At 38.8% G+C, this 20,503-nt stretch overlaps 1 protein-coding gene across 2 annotated transcripts in view; it reads left to right on the forward strand.

Moving 5' to 3' along the window:
- Positions 1-636: 636 nt before the first annotated feature.
- USP15 (ubiquitin specific peptidase 15) overlaps positions 637-20,503 on the forward strand; it is a 66,028-nt gene continuing 46,161 nt past the window's right edge. For both annotated transcript variants that reach the window (XM_068934313.1, XM_068934321.1), the window contains exons 1-3: positions 637-1,124; positions 15,588-15,715; positions 20,171-20,301. In XM_068934313.1, coding sequence (XP_068790414.1) covers positions 1,036-1,124; positions 15,588-15,715; positions 20,171-20,301 — 348 coding nt within the window. In that variant the 5' untranslated portion in view covers positions 637-1,035. The remainder of the gene's footprint in view (positions 1,125-15,587; positions 15,716-20,170; positions 20,302-20,503) is intronic.

A 20,503-nucleotide genomic window follows, 5' to 3' on the forward strand; every position in this document is an offset into this window, starting at 1 on the left:
GGCGGAATCCAAATCACTCATTTGCTAGCTAGGTGTCCAACATCTCATTATATCTCTGTTTAAATTAAAACGCTAACAGGAAGCGTCACACTAGTTCTTCCTTCCAAAAGTATGGTCTCCACCAAAACCCTCCTTCAGACCCATTTTGAAATATGGTCTCCCAAGGCTGAAACGGGAACGGGAAGGACGCGGACGCCACAACCAGCACGCTGCTGCACCAGCACCACTGCGGCACCAAGCGGACGCCCCGCGCCCGCGCAAGCCCCGCGGGGCAGCGCCGAGGGGCGGGGCCTGCGGGAGAGCCGAGCGGAGGGGGCGGGGCCTGCGGGGAACCGGGCGGAGGGGGCGGGGCCCGCGGGGGAACCGGGCGGAGGGGGCGGGGCCTGCGGGGGAGCCGGGCGGAGGGGGCGGGGCCTGCGGGGGAGCCGGGCGGAGGGGGCGGGGCCCGGGGGTACAGGGCGGAGGGGGTGGGGCCTGCGGGGGAGCCGGGCGGAGGGGGCGGGGCCGGGCGAGCGGGCAGGGCTCAACGCCAGGCAGGGAGCCAGGCTTTCGGTCGGGGTCGTTCCCCTCCCCCCTCCCGTCAGGCTATAGCCGTGCTGAGTCATCGTCCCACGGCCCCGGGCTCCCCTCCCCTCCGCTCCGAGGAGGACCTGCCTGAGAGGACAGAAGCGGCGGGAGCCGGCAGCGGCCCCGTCCCGCCGAGCGCCCTGGCTCCCCACGCCCCCTGCCACCCTGCGGCGGGGGGGGGAGGGAGAGAGACAGAGAGAGAGAGGGGGGGGGGAGGCTGCGCGCATGCGCGCTGCTTGCCGCGCGGTGACATGAGAGACCTCCCGGCCGCTAGGGGGGCAGCAAAGGCCGCGGCAGCAGCGGCTGCGGCGGGTTCGGCTCCCCGCCCTGCGGATTGTGGGAAGGGAGGGGGGGGCGAGGGCGTCTCCCTGGTCGGCGTCACTCCCAGCATGCAGCGCGGCCCGCTCCTGCCCCTGCTGCTGCCGCTGCCGCCGCCGCCGCTGCTGCTGCTGCTGCCGGGGGGAGAAGATGGCGGAGGGAGGCGCGGCGGATCTGGAGACCCAGCGCACGGACATCGCGGCGCTGCTCAAAACCGCCCTCCGCAAGGGCGACACCTGGTGAGGGAAGGGCCGGGGGACCCGAATGGATGGACGCGGGCGGCTCCCTCCGCCCCCGGTGCCGCCGGACTGGCGGAGGGACCGACCTCCTTCCCTCCGCGCTGGCCGCGGCCCGGCCTCCTGCGTGCTCCGTGGGAGGCGGATGACAGGGCGGGGGGAAGGAGGGGGCAGCACCTCCCTCCCGGCCGGGGGCAGGCGCCGAGGTCGGCTCCTTGGCGGCGCCGAGCGGCGGGGGAGGGAAGAGCAGGGAGCGGCGGTGCCGGAGCCGGATGGCGGCCGAGGACAATGAGGGGCCCGGGGGCCGCGGGGCGCCTGCTCGGCCTCGCGGGGAGAAAGGCGGCGGGAGGAGCGCTCCGCTGCCGGGCGGTTCTGCCGTCCGCCAGGCTAAAGGGAGGAAACGGCTCTGGCGTCACCTTCCGAGTTGCCAAGAATCATATCTATAGCGTAGGGGTGTCGCGGTGAAGCCCGTGCTCGGCTGCGGTAGGCCTCAATTGGAAACTTCATTTTCACTGTGGCCGTGTTAACTGCATAAAAGAAGCCTTCCCCGAAGGTGCCGCCAGGCCCCTAGGAACGCGTGTTCTGCAGCAAGCATCTAAAAATATATGTTTTTTTGACCAGTGACAAAATATTTCTTAGTATGCCATGCGGATTGCCAACAGAATAATCCGTGGTTGAAAAGCATTAGGCAGGTTAAACGAGCATCTCTTTCTAGATGTGCTTGGTTAATTGAGCTTCTGTGATTGAGTTCTTTGAGGCTAGGAAGCAATTTTTTTTTTTTTAAGACAACAGAAAAAGGAACTGATGTTTTTTCCACCGCTCAACCTCTTCATCTTTTCCCTTGTGAAATGATCACCTAAATACAAAGGCTAAAACACAAACTTACAGAAAATTAAGTTACAAATACACAAAAGTAGAACTTGCCCACCTCATTTCAGCTGTCATCACTCACTGTTCCAGTTCTATAAAAGACTATATTTAACAGTGTTGATACTGCAGCATGTGTCAGAGCCATACATATATTCTGATGCATTATTCAAGTACTGCCGAGTATACGTTCACTTTTTGGCATAAGAACAGGCTGCTCTTAAACTGAGAAGTATAAGCAACTAGAAAAAGGAAATCAATTCACATGGTGATGTTGAAAATGACCAGTGGTAGTACAAGGCTGCTTGGACTTGAAATGTTTTATTTTAAGAGATTTTTCTTTTATGAGTCTGTTGGGTACTTTCCAAGTACTGAAAGATTTCTCAAATGGTTAATATTATTCAAAATGAAAATAACTTTATGACTGTTTACATAACGACTAAAAACAGTAGGTTTCTTGAGCTACATTTTTAGTACATTAAACATTTTAACATATGTAAAAATCAAATATACTCGTTTGGAAGCTTATTTCCCCAATTAAGTATATTTAGTATATTTGTATTAAGTATATTTAGCTGTGATTGTTGTCTAATATTAATCTCATATTCTAATATTAATTGGATGTTTTAAGGCTGAAAAAGCTATGATAAAGTCTTAATAACTTTGACTCTTCCCCTAGTAAATCTAGAAACAAAAATGTGTGTACATGTTCATTCGTAGGGTAGTACTTAGAGCTATGTATTTAAGATTTCACAAGTTGAAGAATATATTTAGTCCAGATATGTTATTCAGAGATGTTTTGGTAATAGCTTTTTGATTTTGAGGGGATGGGGTCAATAAGGAAATGTAATAGTTAAAGCACTGTAAGTCATGATTCAAAATTGCAGTTTCATTCATTCAGTAGTTAGTATTGCTGAAAAAGAATGTGAACAATGATATATAACAATTCAATGAGCAGCTTGTTTTGATTGGGCCTTAAAGCACTGTATGTAAAATACAATCCTTCTAAGATTAGCAGCTTGTACTGAAAGTTTTGTCTCAGTTATTCAGAATTTAGAGTTTAGAGGAAAGCAATAAGCTATATAAAGAAAGTATCAAGCTTTGGGGTTTTCCATTAGTAAAAGAGAAAACCGAAGAATAGGACAAAGAGAGGCAAATCGTTTATTATCTGTAATGAGGACAATGAACTCTTCATTAGTTCTTCACGTTCGCTGCAGAGAGCAGGAAATGAAGCTAACTTTAAATGCAACATTTTTAAAGTTAGATGTTAGCTAAGAATTGGTAGAATAGTGAAACAGTTGTACAATTGATTAAGCTGCAGAATTTGTTTCATAGGGTGTTTGTAAGAATAGCTTGGGCGTAGTAGAGATGAAAAAGTATTGCCCCAATGGATGGGCAAGGTGAGTGTCCTTTGACTATTTTGTCCTCGGAGACAAGATTTTGGGCTAGTTCATCTGGAGTGGCCTTTACTGCATTTTTAAACTCCTATTGTTATAGACAGTTAATAAATTAAAAGGTTGAAGTAGGAGAGACTGAGGATTCTTCCATCTCACCCTTTTTCTTCTAAACAGGTATGTTAATTAAACATCAAAATTAAGCTTTTCCAGGGCACAACCTTACTAGTACTAGTGAATTCAACATTATAAACCATACTGGCCTTTCACAGAACTTGAATTATATATTTTCTTAATTCTTTCTTTTTGCAGTATTGTCCAAAAACACCTTCTTGTTCTCTGCCTGAAAGTACCTTTGATTCTGTTCTGGAACAGAAGAAATGCTGTATTTGGTTTTATATCTCATCAGATCTGATATGGTTACTTTTCAGTATTTTGAAATACCACTGATCCTTGGCAAGTGAAGGGAATTTTAATTGTGCAGATTTTAACTTCTCCTTTAGAAAGAAAAAGGAAAAATTTGGTTATTACAGTTGCAGACAAATTTGGTCCGAGTCAGTGTCTTCCTGAATCTACTGTTAAAAAGTTGACAGTTGTTGATTTTTTTCATCATTTTTCTAGTCACTGCATAATTTGCATGAGCAACTGGCCTTCATGTTGTCATTTAGTGCCTTTGGAGCTGCAGTGGAACTCTTGACAACCTTGCCAAGTTTTTCTGCTTTTTACGATGTCACTAAGGTACAGTTTACAATGCTGAAGGTTATTGATCTTGGAGCAGTTTTCTTAAGGAGATGATGAAGACTGTCCGTTCTTGTATGTGACTTATGAATATCTCTAATCCCCTCTCCCCGCCCCCCAATTGAGAACAAGGTTTACTGTCTTTACCTTTGAGTCTTCTGTCAGCCCTGCTTTCTCTCTAGTTCCTGTTCTTCTTTGGCTCTCTTAGTCAGCAATGTTCCTAAATTATTTAAAAATCACATTATAAATACTGTCATACTCTTTACTTTGCTGCCTCTTATGCACATTTGCCCTCCGTGGGCTAGACTGTGAGACCACGTTTCTCACCTTTAAATAGCGTCTGCTAATAAATAGTTCATTTACACTGGGTAATAATGCCTAATAATGACTAACAGCATGGTTCTGTTATTCAGTTTCATCTGCTTTTCTCTTTTTCTCCCAGATTTTCCCCATTGTGTTTCTTTCCTATATTTCTTGCCATATTAACTTGTGAGCAGGAGAGAATATAGACAGTATTTGTATTTTTGAAAGCATCAACTTGAAAATAGATTAGGACCACAGTGGACAAATAACTGCTACAAGGAGTTTATTTGGTGGCTAAGGGAACACACACAATCCTTAAGTGTTTAAATATGGAATACTGTGTAGCACTACAAAGATACACCGTATAGAGTAAGATTATTGGTGAAACCATTAATACTGTCGAGTTCTGGTGTTCACATGTCACAGAAGGTGTTGATTTGGAATAGGTTCAAAACCTCAAAATTTAATAGAGGAGGAGGAAGCTTGCCTTATAGAGAGGAACATAAGGGGCTCATTCTGTCCTGATAGAATGTCTAGTCCTGTGTTCAAACAGTTACATTGGTTAGATACTATCTTGTAGGATAAGAATTTTAAAACTAGCAGATGAAAATTTAAGAAAGTATCTGCAAACTGAAGCTAGTCAAGTTTAGACCAGAAGGAAGATGTTGATTTCCAGCGTTGCTAGCCAGTAAATTTTGGAGCCATTTACATAGTGATGGGATAGATGCATCATCTGTTCTTGATTTTTAGGACTTGCAAATTATAAAAGCTGCAGAACTATAGTAGTTTGTGTTCTTTCAGATGTGTCTCTGATACACATTGCTCCTGAAATTCTGGTGAGTCTAGAGGGAGTACCACTGTTCTCCAACTAACATGTTTTTTAGGAGATGAACAATATATTCTCCCTTTTTCCACTGTGACAATTCAAATGGCTGTTCCACTGTAAAATTCATAGTCACTGAAGAGAATGGGTAAAACTTTGGGAGGGGGGTTTATGCCACTTAATGTAGTCTGAATGATCAGTCTGCATGAAAAGTTCAGCCTTTAAGGATTTCCACTCCAAAAATATTTAAGCGTTTTAATACTTATTTATACTTAAGTTATAACGAAAGCTCCTGAATCTTAATGAGCAGGCATATATAGCACTGCATTAAAATTCTGCAGTGCCCGTCACTGATGATAACATTGATGTTGAAGTGCTTCACCTTAATAACATTTTATACTCTAGTCTTCCCACCGATTTCCATGTTTGATCATCCATTATTGTGCTGCACATGAATGGAATCCAAGCTGAATATTAATGATACCTCTGAGAGCATGATGAGAGGTTATGGGTCTGCACCTCACCAGCATTTAGAATAATATTCAAAACTGATGGCTTAGTATGCCCAGAAATGAGGAGCACTGTGTCAGTGTTCCAAGGAGAGAATAGGCTGCTTTTGCTTTCAGATGAGGTTGAGGTTGCTAATTTTTGTCTTTAAGATCTTATTGTCCAAGTTTTGCATTAGATTGTTGACTGCTATAATCTAATTAGTTGATGTGGAATTATTTTGATGCATTTAGTTCAACAAAACTTTCTGAGGGATGTGAAATATTTAGGCTGAGATTTCTTAAAACTGGGAGCTAAGTGATGTATTTTTGATCTCTTTGACCCCCGAATTTTATTCTTGTGGATTTGCCTACTTTTTGAATAAAATCATAATTTCAGTTGTACATCAGAAAGTAGAATAACTATCGTCTTTGAACTCTTAAGATTTTAGTTTTCCTATATGTAGAGCTTGTTAATTCAGAGAGAAATTTGAATTTTGAACTCATCTATTAATCCTGAGTGTACCTGGTCGAACAATTTTGGCTAGTCTAATCGTTTAGAATAGCAATACAGCTTTTAAACCCCTTCTTATATAACATGTTTTTATACTCTGAAATATTGGCTTGGAATCTTGCAAGAACAAAAACTGGGTGCTGCACCTTTAAACAGGAGTCCTAATTTGCTTTCAGCAACATAGTTGTTCCACTTTGTCCTCAGTATTGCTTAATCTGTACACCTCCACAGTAAGGAGGGGGGGAAAAAACTGAACTACTATCTCTCTGGACAGTTTGCGCAGTTTTGCAGTGAAACGACTTGCGTTCAGAAGATCTTGCGTCCCGGCAGTACGCAGTGGTGGAACGAGCGCCTCTGTATGAAGCATCTGTATTGCGTATTCAAGTGAACTGCTTTGATTTTTGAAATCCAGGGACTGAACTGTCAGACAGTATAAATAAATCTAGATTATATGTTGATTAATTCTCGTAATGTATAACTGAAGAATGCATTCAGAATGCTCTGAACAGCATTATAAAATACCAAGATCATAGTCATATTGTTTAAGTATTTTGGTATCAACCGATATGTTAAGAAAAGGAGTCGTGCTTCTGTGATATTGATGCTGTGTTAATAGCGTATGAATTCAAAATGGCAGTAAACCACAGCTGAAGTTAAATTATATGAAAAAGCTAGAAGACCACAAAAGAATCTTAGAAATTAGTTAACAGCTGTCCTGCTAGTGCCATTATTTTCTTATGTGGTCATGCAGCTGTGAAATTTTAAAGCTTGTTTAAGTTTATTATTGATTTTTTTTTTCTATTTGAATTTTGTTTAAGAAATGAAAGCCCATGAACAACAGTTGTAATAGCCTCATTCTTTTGTTCTGATAAATTAATGGACAAAGACTTTTAAGCCGTCCCATTTTGGCTGCCCTAATTCTCTATGTTTCATCCTTCATAAGGATACAGTTTTTGTGGGTAATTTTAACTGCTTTACCTGATACAGGCACATATTTTGGATATAATATACGGCTATCAACTTGTAACTGTGTTTTAATATTTGAATATGTCATTATGTACCAGAATCCTAAAGATAAAATTAGTCTGTTCAGTGCTTTTGGCTAAAGCAAGTTTTAAACAGTTAGGTCTTTTGCTTTTTAATGTTGGTTTCCAGTGTTTCTAAACAAACCTTATTAATTTCTAACCATGAGAATTAAGTAGACTATGACATATTTTAATATAACTTTGAGGAATGTGTTCTTTTTCAAGAAAACAATTTTAATTAGAAGTAGCTTAAGATGAAAAGTAATCTATGCCTTAAAAGCAACCTGAGCATAGAAAGCAGGAAGAGGAAAGGTTGAAATATTAAGCACTATGCTTTGTAATTATCAGTACTTCTCAAGGAATCATTCAAATAAATAATTACTTAAAGAAATGTTCTGCCTAAATGGTAAGAGAGTATTAGAAAATAGTTTCTGTATGGGATGAGCAAGGTATGACCAGCAGTTATTGCTTTTCAGGGAAATGAAGTAACAGAATATCAGAAGATACAAGGGTTATTCTAACTATATGTTTCCAACCCCTCTCCATGATCAATAGACTCCTACTAGCCTGAAGTAAGACTGGAAGACATGAAAAATAAGCATAATCTTTGAGGACCTGCAGGCCACAAATAAAGCCTATCATTTTTGTCATCAGCTGCTGAAAGGAGGATATTGTTGGAGTTTATATTGCAAGGTCCATAACTTCATCTTCTGTTTCATCATCTGTGGTGATAACACTGAACCCATATGATCTGAAAGCCTGCAACGTAGCAAAGGCAAAAAGTACGCTTTGGTGAAGTGTGTTGGTATGAGCCCCACGTGCAAGGAAATCTTTGCCATTGCATAGGTTTTGCATGCCTTTGTTACCAGAATGATACAGAAAGTGTTCTAAAGACATTCTGCAAATCTTTGAAACATGTCTGCAAGGACTGACTTTTCTTGTGATTGACCTGATGTGGGTAGCGTAGACTTTGATTATACGAGCCTTTCTTGTGATCTGGATGGATATGAGGCTTTATTCTTACTCAGCATCTGGCATCTCAGTGGCTTTAGGAGTATAAATTGTCTCTTGTATATTATAATCTGCTTCAGAATGACAAGAAAGATTTTACAGATGAGAGCAGGTATATCTTACAAAGAAATCTGAAGCTCAGTCAAAGGTAAATACTGAATACTGAAGTAGGCCAGACTTGAACTGGAAACCTGGCCATAAACTATATTTTATAGCTTTTTGATTCTAGTTGCTGAAAGAAAATATAGATCTCTTTAAGCATATGCAATATAACTAAGGGGAAATATTTAGAACTACTTAAGTCATACAAATATTTCCAATAACAAGAACTATCTAAAATATCATACTTCAATGTGATTTTCAGCAAATCAGACATGTGGGTTTTTTGTTTACTTTTAGGTAATGTTTTGGGGCTATTCTGATACTTACGTATTTCTGTTATCAACTTGTCAGCTCTAGGTGACTTTAATATAAATGAACTTGGTTGTAGTGTTCATCTCAAGCAATTTATTGAAGTGACTCTGATTTGTTTACAATGCCTGTAAATGTTAAGCATTTGCTGTTTTAAAATTAATGAGCTCACCTCATTGCAAAGTCTTCTTGATTTTTAGATTTTCACCTCAAAACAGCATATCTAGAAATTTGAGACAGTTCTCTCCTTTCAGTCTCTACTACAAATCCTCCATGTGCATTTCACCCATGAAGATGGGTTGGCTGGCCTGTTCATTAGCTTGACTGACTTAGGAAATGCAAATTATGCTCTTTCAGAATTGAATGAAATCTTGATACCATCAGTGGTAGAAAACAATCATTTGTTAATAGTGTTTTTCAAGCATGGATAGGTCATGTTTTTGAACTTTGCTGTGGTGTCCTGGGGCAGCTTTCTCAATGAGGTTCACAGTTTGAAAAAAAGTAGTGTAGTTAGTATTAGACTGTTTTTGAGAGCTTTCCTGCATTAGGGAATAGTAACAAAAAAAAAAGCAAGGTAACAAGTATAACATGCAGGCATTTGTATCTCTATATCAGTAGTGCGTAGTATGCTATTTATGTATCTGGGACAATACATAATCTTGAAACGTATCTGGTCTCAAGAGTATCCTGCAAGTTTTTGATAAGGTTCCCCTAAAAAGTTACCAAATTTTATTTAAGAAATGAGGCTTCAGGAGATTTAGTTTTTTTACTTGGGGTGTGTATTTTTCCTCGTAGCCAATTAGTGAGGTAATTAGGTAATATTTAGTTTTCAGGTGCTTTATTGTATCACAGACACTGCAGCATTGACGAGAAGACAAACTAAGTTGCCAAACTTCTTATGGTTTCCCTGCGTTGATTTGTGTAGCTGACTAGCTTTGTTGATTTTGGTGAGAGAGCTAGGTTGAATGCGTTTGTAGGACTGAAATTCATGGTCTCTAAAGATCTGATTTTTACTCTTTCCCTTAACACTAAGAAGTCTGGATTTAGGTATGTGGTTTAGGTGCTTTAGCAGGTTGATCCCGTAAGCTGAGCATGGTATAATTACATTTTTTGCAATATAATTTTTAACATGGTAAATGCTTTTGCGTAGGGAGGAGGAGTTGTATGGCATTTGAACACAACTATCCATTTTTCTTAATCTTACTGAAAAAGTAGTGTTTCATCTATTGCTTGAGAACAAATTCTGGAAAAGGTGCAAGGTTACTGCTACTGTGATAGTGTTCCATAGTAAATCAAAAGCAATTTTCTCTTGTTGAAGTAAAAGTTGATGCTAATTAAAACATCATATATATGTAGAGAGAGAATACATATAGATATATACACGCACACACACGTAGCCAATAAGTCACTGTAAAAATTCACAGCTGTAAAAATTCACAGCTGTTGTATCTGCTAGCATTTGTCAAAAGCTATCTGTAATGTTTTTCTTGATTGCACAAATCACTAAAGCTTCCTTTCGCATGTAATGCGTATACTTCTATCTCACAATAGTGGTAAAATCATCATCTGTTTACTGAGTTTGCTTTTATCCTTTGGAGAATAAAGACTATACTTGATTAAATCAAGAAGTTTAGTTTTGGTGGGTCCTAATTCAATGGAAAGCTGTTATTTCAAAACAGAAAATAAATATATTACCAAACTTGTGCAAATATCCTGCTTAACTTTGTTTATTCAATTCCTAACACCCTTTATATTGGGATAAGTAAATAAGGCAGTAATTTCAAAGCCATGGTCTGGTCAGCTTGTGGCTCACTAGGCTCTGGTGAGAGGTTTCCAGAGCCGTATCAAATCTTTAATGTTTTATTTCAAGCTTCCTTATTATGGTATGATATAGTCTATAAGGAACCCTGAGAACTGGCAGTTGGACTGTTTGCTGCTTACCAGGAAGATCATTTTATTGTCATTGCTCTATTTAAAAATTACTGTGCAGAGATAAGTACTACTTTGTGTTACAAGCAGCATTAATTGGATTATTAAGCTTTGATCTTGAGAGCACTGAGGTTTCAGGATCTTTTCTTCAGTCTTTTCGTTAATCTTCGGTAAAATAGATCTTTAAAAAAAAGCATGTAGTCATTTATTTGTCTGACACAACATAATCAGTTTTGATCACTTTATATATGTTACCTTATTTTTTTACAGTTGCAAGAGTCAGTGTTTCAGAAGAGTTTTGCTTCATGTGTTTTTTAATGACTGAAAATAATAAAATTACCAGTGATGTAGTCCGCAGAGCTCTGACCATGCGTGCCAAATATGCCAGAGAGTATTGGTCAGTGTGAATTGAAGTAGGAAAAAAAGGAAAGAAGAAAGATAAAAAGGCAAAGTGATTTGAGTAGCTTTCAAATTCTTGGTGTTCATGCATTCTTCACTTTGCTTTTCTCCGTTATACCACTAGATAGCCGTTGTTCAGGGAATCTCCAGTTTTGGTTGTCCTTCAACATGGTTTTAGAGCTTCCTTTCCAGGGAAGGACCTCAGCTGTGCTGTTCAGTTCTTATCACTGATGCGCTTGCATGATTTGTAAATGGCCTTTCAATACTTTTATGCTCTAAATATTAATCTCTTTTTTGAGCATGGAAATACAAATTCCCTGATTTTAAGGTAAGAAATTCAAGTTCTTCCATTTTATTTTAGGAAACAGAAATGTTAGAAATTTTCAGTTAGAAGAACTGTAAAGAGACATCACAGAGGAAGATTTGGTCAGTACAAAATTAATTAGGTGTTGAAGAGTAAGGAGCTGATAAAGTATTGCATTGTTAATAGTGAGCATTAAAATCTATAAGAGTGGGCCTTGAGCTTTCTTGCACTGGGAGTGAGCCCAACCATCAAAATTCTTGATTAATCTGTATATTACCTGTATGGTCAGACATGTAAGAGAAAGCATTTTTAAAGCAATACAGTTCTACAGGTTACTCTCCTAGCCAGTTACTTTGTGAGCAATGTTTTGTTAGCTGTTCATTAAAAGAGTGGGTGGGTTTGCCTATGTGATAATTTGCCTTCTGTGTAGAATTATAGCTTTCCTTCTTTAGGGTTTATAGTTTCCTTCAACTTCTGGTCCAGAAAGTACAGACCATGGGATGGAGTAGGAACAGGGATGGCAGGTTTGGTAGTAGAATGGATGGCTGAAGGTGATTAAACGCAGTGGGATAGTGCTGGAGGGCCACAGATTTTAGAAGATAAGCAGAGGAAGAGAAAGATGAGAATGCTATTGGCCTTTAGTACGTTCATAAGACTGAAAACTTTGTCTATGAAACAAAAGTCGGCGGCATGTCAGAATAATGAAAATCTGTATCCCTTTTTACATTTATTAAAGAAAATAGATATTAAGAGGCAGTTGGAAAAGGAATTGAGACTTGTACAGGCAGAGTGAAAGGACTAGATTTTTGCAAACCTTTCTGCATTCACTGCTGAGTCTGCACCTCCAAAAGCGTTCTTGTATTTACTGCATGAAATCACACCTGAAGACATCTATGTCTGACTGTTGATTTGGGGAAAGGAGGCACTTGTTAAATCTGTAGAATTTAAACCTAACTTGTTTATCCTGTCTTTGTATTGCTTAAATGGAGATTAGGATAGGAAAGGTATAGTTGCAAACTGCTTGTAACAAACTCACAAAATATTTTGAAGTATATTAGGGAGCTCTTATATGATCTTGCTTCGCTTCGTGTTGTGTGTTGCGTGATGGCAAACATGGTGTTTAGAAGGGACTTTTGAATGTTTAAAGTTTATATCTTTGCTTTCATCTGATCTTTAAAAATATGTAGTCATGCTTTTTATTTTATTATGGAATTCTTGTTTTAAACAATTGACTACTGAATTTTAAACTCAGTGTAGATCATCACATTATACACCTGTTTTCGCAAGCTGGTCACTTTTGATAGTTGAAGCTGATTCTTGTTTAGTTTTGCAACTGTTTTAGATTTGTGGATTCACAGAATTTTGTTGCAGTGATCATTAAATCTATTACTGTGTTAGTAAACCTGAAAAGATCCGTTCAGAAAAGGCTTTAACACAGGGGAGCAGGGCTTTACTTTGATACTTTTTGTGTTGTAAAACCAGAGGGTCTGTATGCAAAAGTCTGAAATGTTTTTGGAAGTTTATTGCTGTGTTATGTAGTACTTGCAATTTCATTGAACAGTATAGCCAATTGAATGGTGTCAAGAAGTCAGTGTGTTTTAACTGACTGAGTTTGAGTCAGTTGAGTGCAGAATGCGTGTGGGACTGGAACTTGCTCAGATTTGAACAGGAAACATATTAAGGAAATTTTGCCTCAATCCTGAAGTAATCAGTGATTGGCCAGCATAAAGTATCTCAAAATTCTGGAATAGTAAGTACTTCAGCCGTGCTGTTTCATACCACCTTGATGGGATGCGCTGTGCCCAAAACACCCTGTTAAGTCAGCTGGCTGTTTCTGACTTGTAAAAGGACATTATCGCAGCAAAATACTTTTTGTACACATTTCCTTAATATTATTTAAAACAAAACTTTATATTTAGATAGTCTTGGTTGAAAAAGCAATTTGAGACAGTTTCCCAAATGCTTTATTAAGTTTTTAAAATTTCAGAAGAAAATTGTGTGCTACAAGCGCAAGGATAAAAGCTGCGTACAAGAACAATTTGAGAAAAGATAGCAACTTAGGTAGCACTGACAGCTCTTCAAGGGTAGTAACAGATTGCAGATAGTGAAATAGACGTGAGCCAAAGCGCTGCACTGTGAGGTGGTCAAGGTACCTGCTACAGAGTATGGTAGGGGGAAATGTGGTCCCTGACCAAAGTTCTTGTACTGGCGGAACTGCGACTGTAACAGTTGAGACAGAGCTCTGTATCCGCTGTTAGTTTGCAACTATCCTAAGCAAAACAACACAAGTGCTCTAGTCCTATTTAATGCTAGGAATAATTTGTCCACAGAATCATTTTGTCACAATCTTTTATTGTGGATGTAACCACGTTCTGGAGCAAAACTATTCACAGTGTTGAATTAGGATGGTGTTGTCATCGATGTTGTAAAATTGCCTTTGAGACCTTAATCTTTGGTTTTGAAGGTTGGTGGGGGGGGGAAAAAAGCATCCAAAAGCCTGTGATCTCATGTATTCCCATCTAGCGCCTTCTTCCTCTTACTTTCCAAAGGACTTTTATCAGATGCTTAAGAGTACGTTCTGTAGACAGTTGAACAACTGAGGCTTAATGAGAATCTGATAAGTTGACTACAAAGGATTCAGTAACTAAGTGCAAACCCAGTAGTTGTTACTTCTTTATTTTACCAGAGGTTCGCTAGGAATAGTTCTGAAGGCTGACCCCAGATTGGGTGTCTGACCGAGAGAAAGAAACTGAACTCAAAAAGAAGATTGAAGTCAAGACTTAGATACCTTAGCTTTCTTATTTCTTATTTAGCTACATTGTGTAGAAACAGAAATTTCACCTCTTGTTTATTTTTAAACCTTTCCAATAGAGTGTTTACCCAAGCAATGTTTTTGTACTTCTTTGGTAACAGGTATTGTCAGTATGAATGTTTTGTTCTACGTTCTTTCGCTGGTGTTCATGAGTAATTCCTACATGGTAAATGCCTAATACAGCTATGTGTATTAGCAGACTGGTATTTGAGTCGCCAGAAGAGTTTTGAGACCTGTCAAGGATTCAGTAGCATGTTATTGTTATGCTACAAATAAAGAGTTTTCAGTAGTCAAATACTAGAGAAAAGGAGGATTAGCTTAGATCTTTAGTTTTACCTAGCATTTCATCCTGATATTCTGGCATGAGAGGGTGGTACAGACCAGATAGAAGGACTTGGATGCTTTTGGGAAAAAGAAATAATGAAAGTGGCTTCATTATTCAAAAGAGGCTTTGAGAAACACTGAACAAATTTGGTATCTTCAAGTTAGATAAAAGTATGACTAAAACATGTAAAATGTAGGTATCGCTGAACTTAGTAATAAGCCTAAATGTCAAGAGTTTAACCTGGGAAGAAGTACTATGGAGCTGAGTTTGCAAAGAGATCCCTTTATATGGAAGCACGATGTTCATAGTATGTAGGGAGAAACATCTAGTAGTACCTCAAACTCAGAACGTTTGCTGTATGTGTTGATGTTGACACAAAGTGTCAAAATACCTAAGCTCTGGTTCTTGACAAAAATCAGAGTTCTAAAATCTTTGTGCTTCCATATGAATGCTACAAATAAAAATAAAACTACATCAGAGAAATTATTTTACCAAAAGTTACTTTTTATTTTTGAAAAAGACTGTTCAGTAATGAATGTCTTTGAAGATTTAACTTGAAGCTCTTGAATTAGTAAACTGAGAACAGAAATTGAAGTTGGTGATATTTCATGCTAAAGAGGAAAAGGTTTTGGAACTTGCCATTCTTCAGCTTCTGGTGTGCTGTATCAGCAGCCTTGTGAAACTCTACTTGCCCCCTGTGATTAGTGGGACCATAAATTGCCCACAGTAAAAATTCTTGTTGGTAAGAGGGGCTTATAATGTTTAACAGACCATACACAAAGATACTCTCCATTTTGCGAGACTGGTACGTACAAGTGAATTGATATGAATGAGTTAGTACCACAGGGAGCAGTAACATACAAATGACACTCATTTCTAAACTCTGACTTTATTTATTTATTTTTTTAAAAATATCAAAAGTGACTATAAATGTAAGGCAGAAAGGCCTAGCAACTAGAGTAGAAGCTTCTGGTGCCATCAAATGTGCTTAAACATATACAAACTTGTCCTTCTAGAATCAAAGTATACCATCATGCATAATTTACAGTACTTTCAATATTAATGAGAAGATAATTTTACTATAGAGTCTACCAATAATTAACTTACTTGTTTTTTTCCATTTAAGGTATCTAGTGGATAGTCGCTGGTTCAAACAGTGGAAAAAATATGTTGGTTTTGACAGCTGGGACAAATACCAGATGGGAGATCAGAACGTGTACCCTGGTCCTATTGACAATTCTGGACTTCTCAAAGGTAACTGCTTCTGATTGTGTATTAAGCTAACATAATTTTTAGTATGAATTTCTCACAGATTTTTGATTTTTTTTTTTCTTGTTTGTAGCATAGGTGAATCTGTGCGTTTATGCAATGAACCTTTTTTGGTTTTCATACGGTGACAAGGGAACTGGAGTAGAGAGATCTTTTAATGATTCAGTGTTTATAAAATTATTAGAACCTCTCTGCAATGGTGACAAAATATTTAATAATGTACAAATTATTAGTTTGTAATGATAGTTGGGACATGGAATTCAGTCAAGTTCACAAATAACTGGCCTAATTTTAACAAAACTTTTTCAATTTAGCTAGATTGGTTTAGAATAACATTTTTAAAGTTGAACAATAAAATTTCTTTTGTTAACGAGCTCCAAACCTTTACACTGATTCTGGAGCAATTAAGGAAGCGTTATTATACAGTTCAGTGATTGTATAAAGCATTCTGAAATGACAGAGGATAATTTTGTAATCCTTTATGGACTTCTAAATATGGTTAAATTCGGCCTTTGTTAAAATTACACAGGTCGGTCTGACTCTTACTGAATGTAGTCAGATGTGTGGATACGAGTCTCAAAGTTTCCCAGGTATTTTAAAAATTAATCCTGTGGCCACATTTTATATTTAATGTCCAAGTACTGAAATACTGTGAACGCTATAATATCTAATCTGCAAAATATAGTGAATACAGAATCTAATAGATAATTAACTTCCCTCTTTGTAGTTACAGGTAGTATAACAGTACTACGTAATTTATTTACATATATTAATGCAAATGTTTACAACTTTATGGGGTTTATGATGGTCTATTATTTTTTTCATATAAAACCTCTAACTAGAATTCATATCTCATTAAATAATGAGCAGTATGTGAAAGATGATCACTTATTCATAGGACTTGTCATACAATGTTGCCTTAGTTGTCAATTTCAGTGAGTCTGCATGTTTGACCGTGACTAGCATCAGTGCTTCGGAGGCAGGTGCTTTATTGTCATGTGCGCGTGTATATTCTATCTACAGACGGAAAGATCTTTTTCTCTAGGTGGGTGGCATGTTTTATTTTCTGAAATGTGAGGGTTCAGTTCTTTTGTACGTTTCTGTACTGAGTCTTGTAATGAAGCCCACCTGCTTAGGTGTTACTTTTCTTCTCAGTTGAAATTGGAGGTAGCAAGATCCTTTGTAGCCTCAGTGAGGCAGCAACAGATTATTCTCTCTTCTGTGTCAACCCACTCGAGCAAGGTGATTTCTAGATGTGCAAAGCACTGTGGTAGTTGATTGGGATTACTGGTAACTTTCTTAACCTTTCCAGACATGTTCAGATTATGTTTAAAGTTACTGTGGATGTGAAGCCTATGTTAAGAGTTAGCAGTCCAAATCTGAAGTCATATTAGCCATTTTGCTTAAAAATTCCTGAAATAAAATTTTCTTAATATCACATTGAGACGGCCCCACACCCCTTTCAAAATAAGCACTGTCTCAGGGTTTGTGGGCTTAACAACTTTTTGCTCGTTTGTGGTGCGTTGGCAGCACACACTCAACTGCTATCTGACATCTGCTGTTTCTGTGTGAAGGCCTTTTTAAATTTAGGGCATTAGTGCTCAGCAAATAGGAGCTATGTAGTTCACGTGCTGCAGAACAGCAATTCTCTGCGCTAGATTTCTTAGGGAGCAAAAGTTGAACCTGAAAATACTCATGCTTTTTAATCTTGTCTGTATGTTATGTTATATATGTTATATACATAACTGTATGTTATGTAGCACTAGTTGCTCTCATACTGCTCTTCTAAAGTGTTAATTCTGCAAGTTTGCAACTGATAGAGTATAAAATAAAAATGCTCATGCTTTCTCAGATATTCTGTGGTGTAGTGCCCTGATGAGGGAAACTATTATTAAAATGAAGAGCAATTAATTCCAGGAAAGTGAAGCAGTATGTTGTGGTTATATTGCTGAAGTACTGCTTCCTATTTCCAGAACTTTTGGATGAAGTGAGAGCAATGCAACATAACTGGTACAGGTTTCAGTTAATCTCAACATACTCAGAAATGTTGCTGAATATAATGAAATGCATCCCTACCATGTTCAGAAGAATAGATACGTAGTCAAATTTAGATTAGCAAAACAAGCACAAGGAACTTGTCATTCAGGCCAGTTGACTGCTGATCACAGAAAACAGTTTTGCATATGAGAGGCTCAGTTATCAGTGTCAGAGGCTTCTTTGATGGCAGTAAGGGTCTGAAAAATTTATGCTAGAAAAAAGTTAGAGTTTTTAGGACAGAATGGTGTATTGTATCTTCTCACTATAGACACCTGTAGCAATATCAAACTAGTGCAGAAATACAGTTTGTGTTTCCTGTGTGGTAACTGGACACAGATGTTTATGGATTCCTCCCCACCCACTGCTCTCAGTTCTAGTGGAGCCGTCTGTAGTGGTACTATCAATCACCATATGTATATTATTGAAGGGGCCAAGTAGTAGAATTGATGGTACAAGTCATAGCTTGTTTCAGTGAGTTACTTGGATATAGCTCCTGAATATAGATTTTGGGATATTTGAGCATTTTTGTTGTTGTTGGGTTTTTATATTTAGTTCTTCCTGCTAAGTCTTTTATATGATTTTTATCAGAGAAAAGTGCATGCAAACCACATTGTACTCTCCATCTGCTCACCAAGTCATCTTCTGAACTGCAGATATTACATAGTATGGAAACAGGATTTTTTTGCCACCTCTGAGCAGCTAGTGGTAGTAACAAATAGCATGCACTTGAAATTCAGGAGCTGAGAACAATGTGCATCTCCCATGTTTCACTCACATGTGAAAGTACCTAGCTGGAGAGAGAAGGAAAGAGAGAGTCAGCACTGGTGATAAGTTAATGGGGATAAGAGAGCTACGCGTCATTCATCGTCCTTTTTTCTGCCATTTTGGGGATTAAATCAACAGCACTGCTTTTTCCCTTATTTTCTTATCAGATCACAAACCCCTTAAACCAACTTAAGATGTAGCAAATGCAGGTAGAATAGGGAAATTGCTACAGTCTTGGTAAGCTGGAATCTCGTTGACTCTTCCAATCAGGAAGTGACTACGTCCCTTAAATATATCTCTTAAATGTCCTCAGCAGTCCTGCTGCTGACCATCCTACAGAAGAGGTCATATGGAAACACATTTTTTAAAATTCTTATACCAGGGTAGGTAGATAGTCACAGGAGATAATCACAGGATAGTGATTATTAAAGAAATTTTAATTTAAGGATTTTGTTTAATGCTTAGAGGTTTTTTTTTTTTTTAATTGAAGTAGTGTAATGCTGTGTTTGCTAAATCTGTACAGAGGAGAAACATGAAAAGTATAAAAATATGATCAGATGAGGGAACCATAGTGCCTTTCACATGCATGCAGTATGGACTTATTTTTCTTCTTGCAGAAAAATGTGGGTAACTATTCATTTTGTTTAGAAATGTTACTTACAAATCAACTTCCAAGAGTAAGCCCAACACCTGAAGCAATATGAGATTATTTTTATACTCAGTTGCGTACTTTCTGCAATTCATTCACATAAAACAATGAAATTGAATACATGATCTATTTATTTTCCTACTTCTGTGTTGTTTGCCATCCTGCTTCGTTCTTTGGAGCTCAATATGTGAGTCTCCCTCTTTCATCTCCTATAAAGAGAGATGTTTGCTGGCCTATAGTTGTATGCTTCCAGGTAGAAGGGTGGCTGTCCTAATTGTCTGAGGCACGCAGTGATTCAACCTGGAATGAACTCTTACACATACAGGATAGCTGCTATCTTAGTGCTATAATACAAATTGAACCAAAGCTAAAAGCATACTCTTTATGTAAGAGGCAGTCAAAGCGTGCTGCTTTCACGTGCTGGATCTCACTCTCTCTGTGGAGAGTTTGGCAGGGACTGTGTTTTTCAGAGCCTGTTGGATTCTTTAAACAGGAGAACTGTACTATGTATTTCTCCTAGTTTAGCATGGGTGAATGACTTTGAACTTTGTCTTGAATCTACTGCAGCTGCCCATTCCTGCATTTTCAGTCAAGGATGCAGGAGTAGCATGAAATTGAAGCATGAATAGCTTCATGAGTAGCATGAGTTGGTGATGTGAGAATACATGCAAAGTGGATGAGGAAATGGGATTGAGTTCTTTAAAGGTTGTGATGGTGTGTGATAACAAGACAGGAGCTCATGATTGCAGGAGGATGTGGAGTCCTCATTGGAACACGTGAGAGCAGGAATGCTACGTGTTATAGGTGTGCCATGGACATACTGGATAGCTTACCTAAATAGCTTCAGAATAGTTTTGCTTTGAATTCCATTAAACTGGTGACATAATTATGACCCAGAAAGTACTTTCATTGCTATTTATATTAAAATAGTGTTTCATTAAAAAATCAAGAGTTACAACATTCAAGTGAAAATAAATTTCTTTTTACAGATGGTGATTCTCAGTCTCTCAAGGAGCATCTCATTGATGAGCTGGACTACATCCTTTTGCCAACTGAAGGCTGGAATAGGCTACTTAGCTGGTACACACTGATGCAAGGTCAAGAGCCAATAGCACGCAAGGTACTCTTAAATTACTCGCTGGGATGAATATGATTCACATATAATCCTGCAAATAATAGCAAATACACAGGAGTTGGACAGAAATCTGTTAGGAGTTGTCTTTATTAGGAGGCATATTCTTTGACTTACTCTTTATTACAATTCCTCAACATTTGCTGAAAGACTCTAATTAGAATCTACTTTGGTATAGCTTTCGAACAGG

This window comes from Struthio camelus, chromosome 1 (assembly GCF_040807025.1).
Source record: "Struthio camelus isolate bStrCam1 chromosome 1, bStrCam1.hap1, whole genome shotgun sequence".
NCBI classification, from domain to species: Eukaryota; Metazoa; Chordata; class Aves; order Struthioniformes; family Struthionidae; genus Struthio; species Struthio camelus.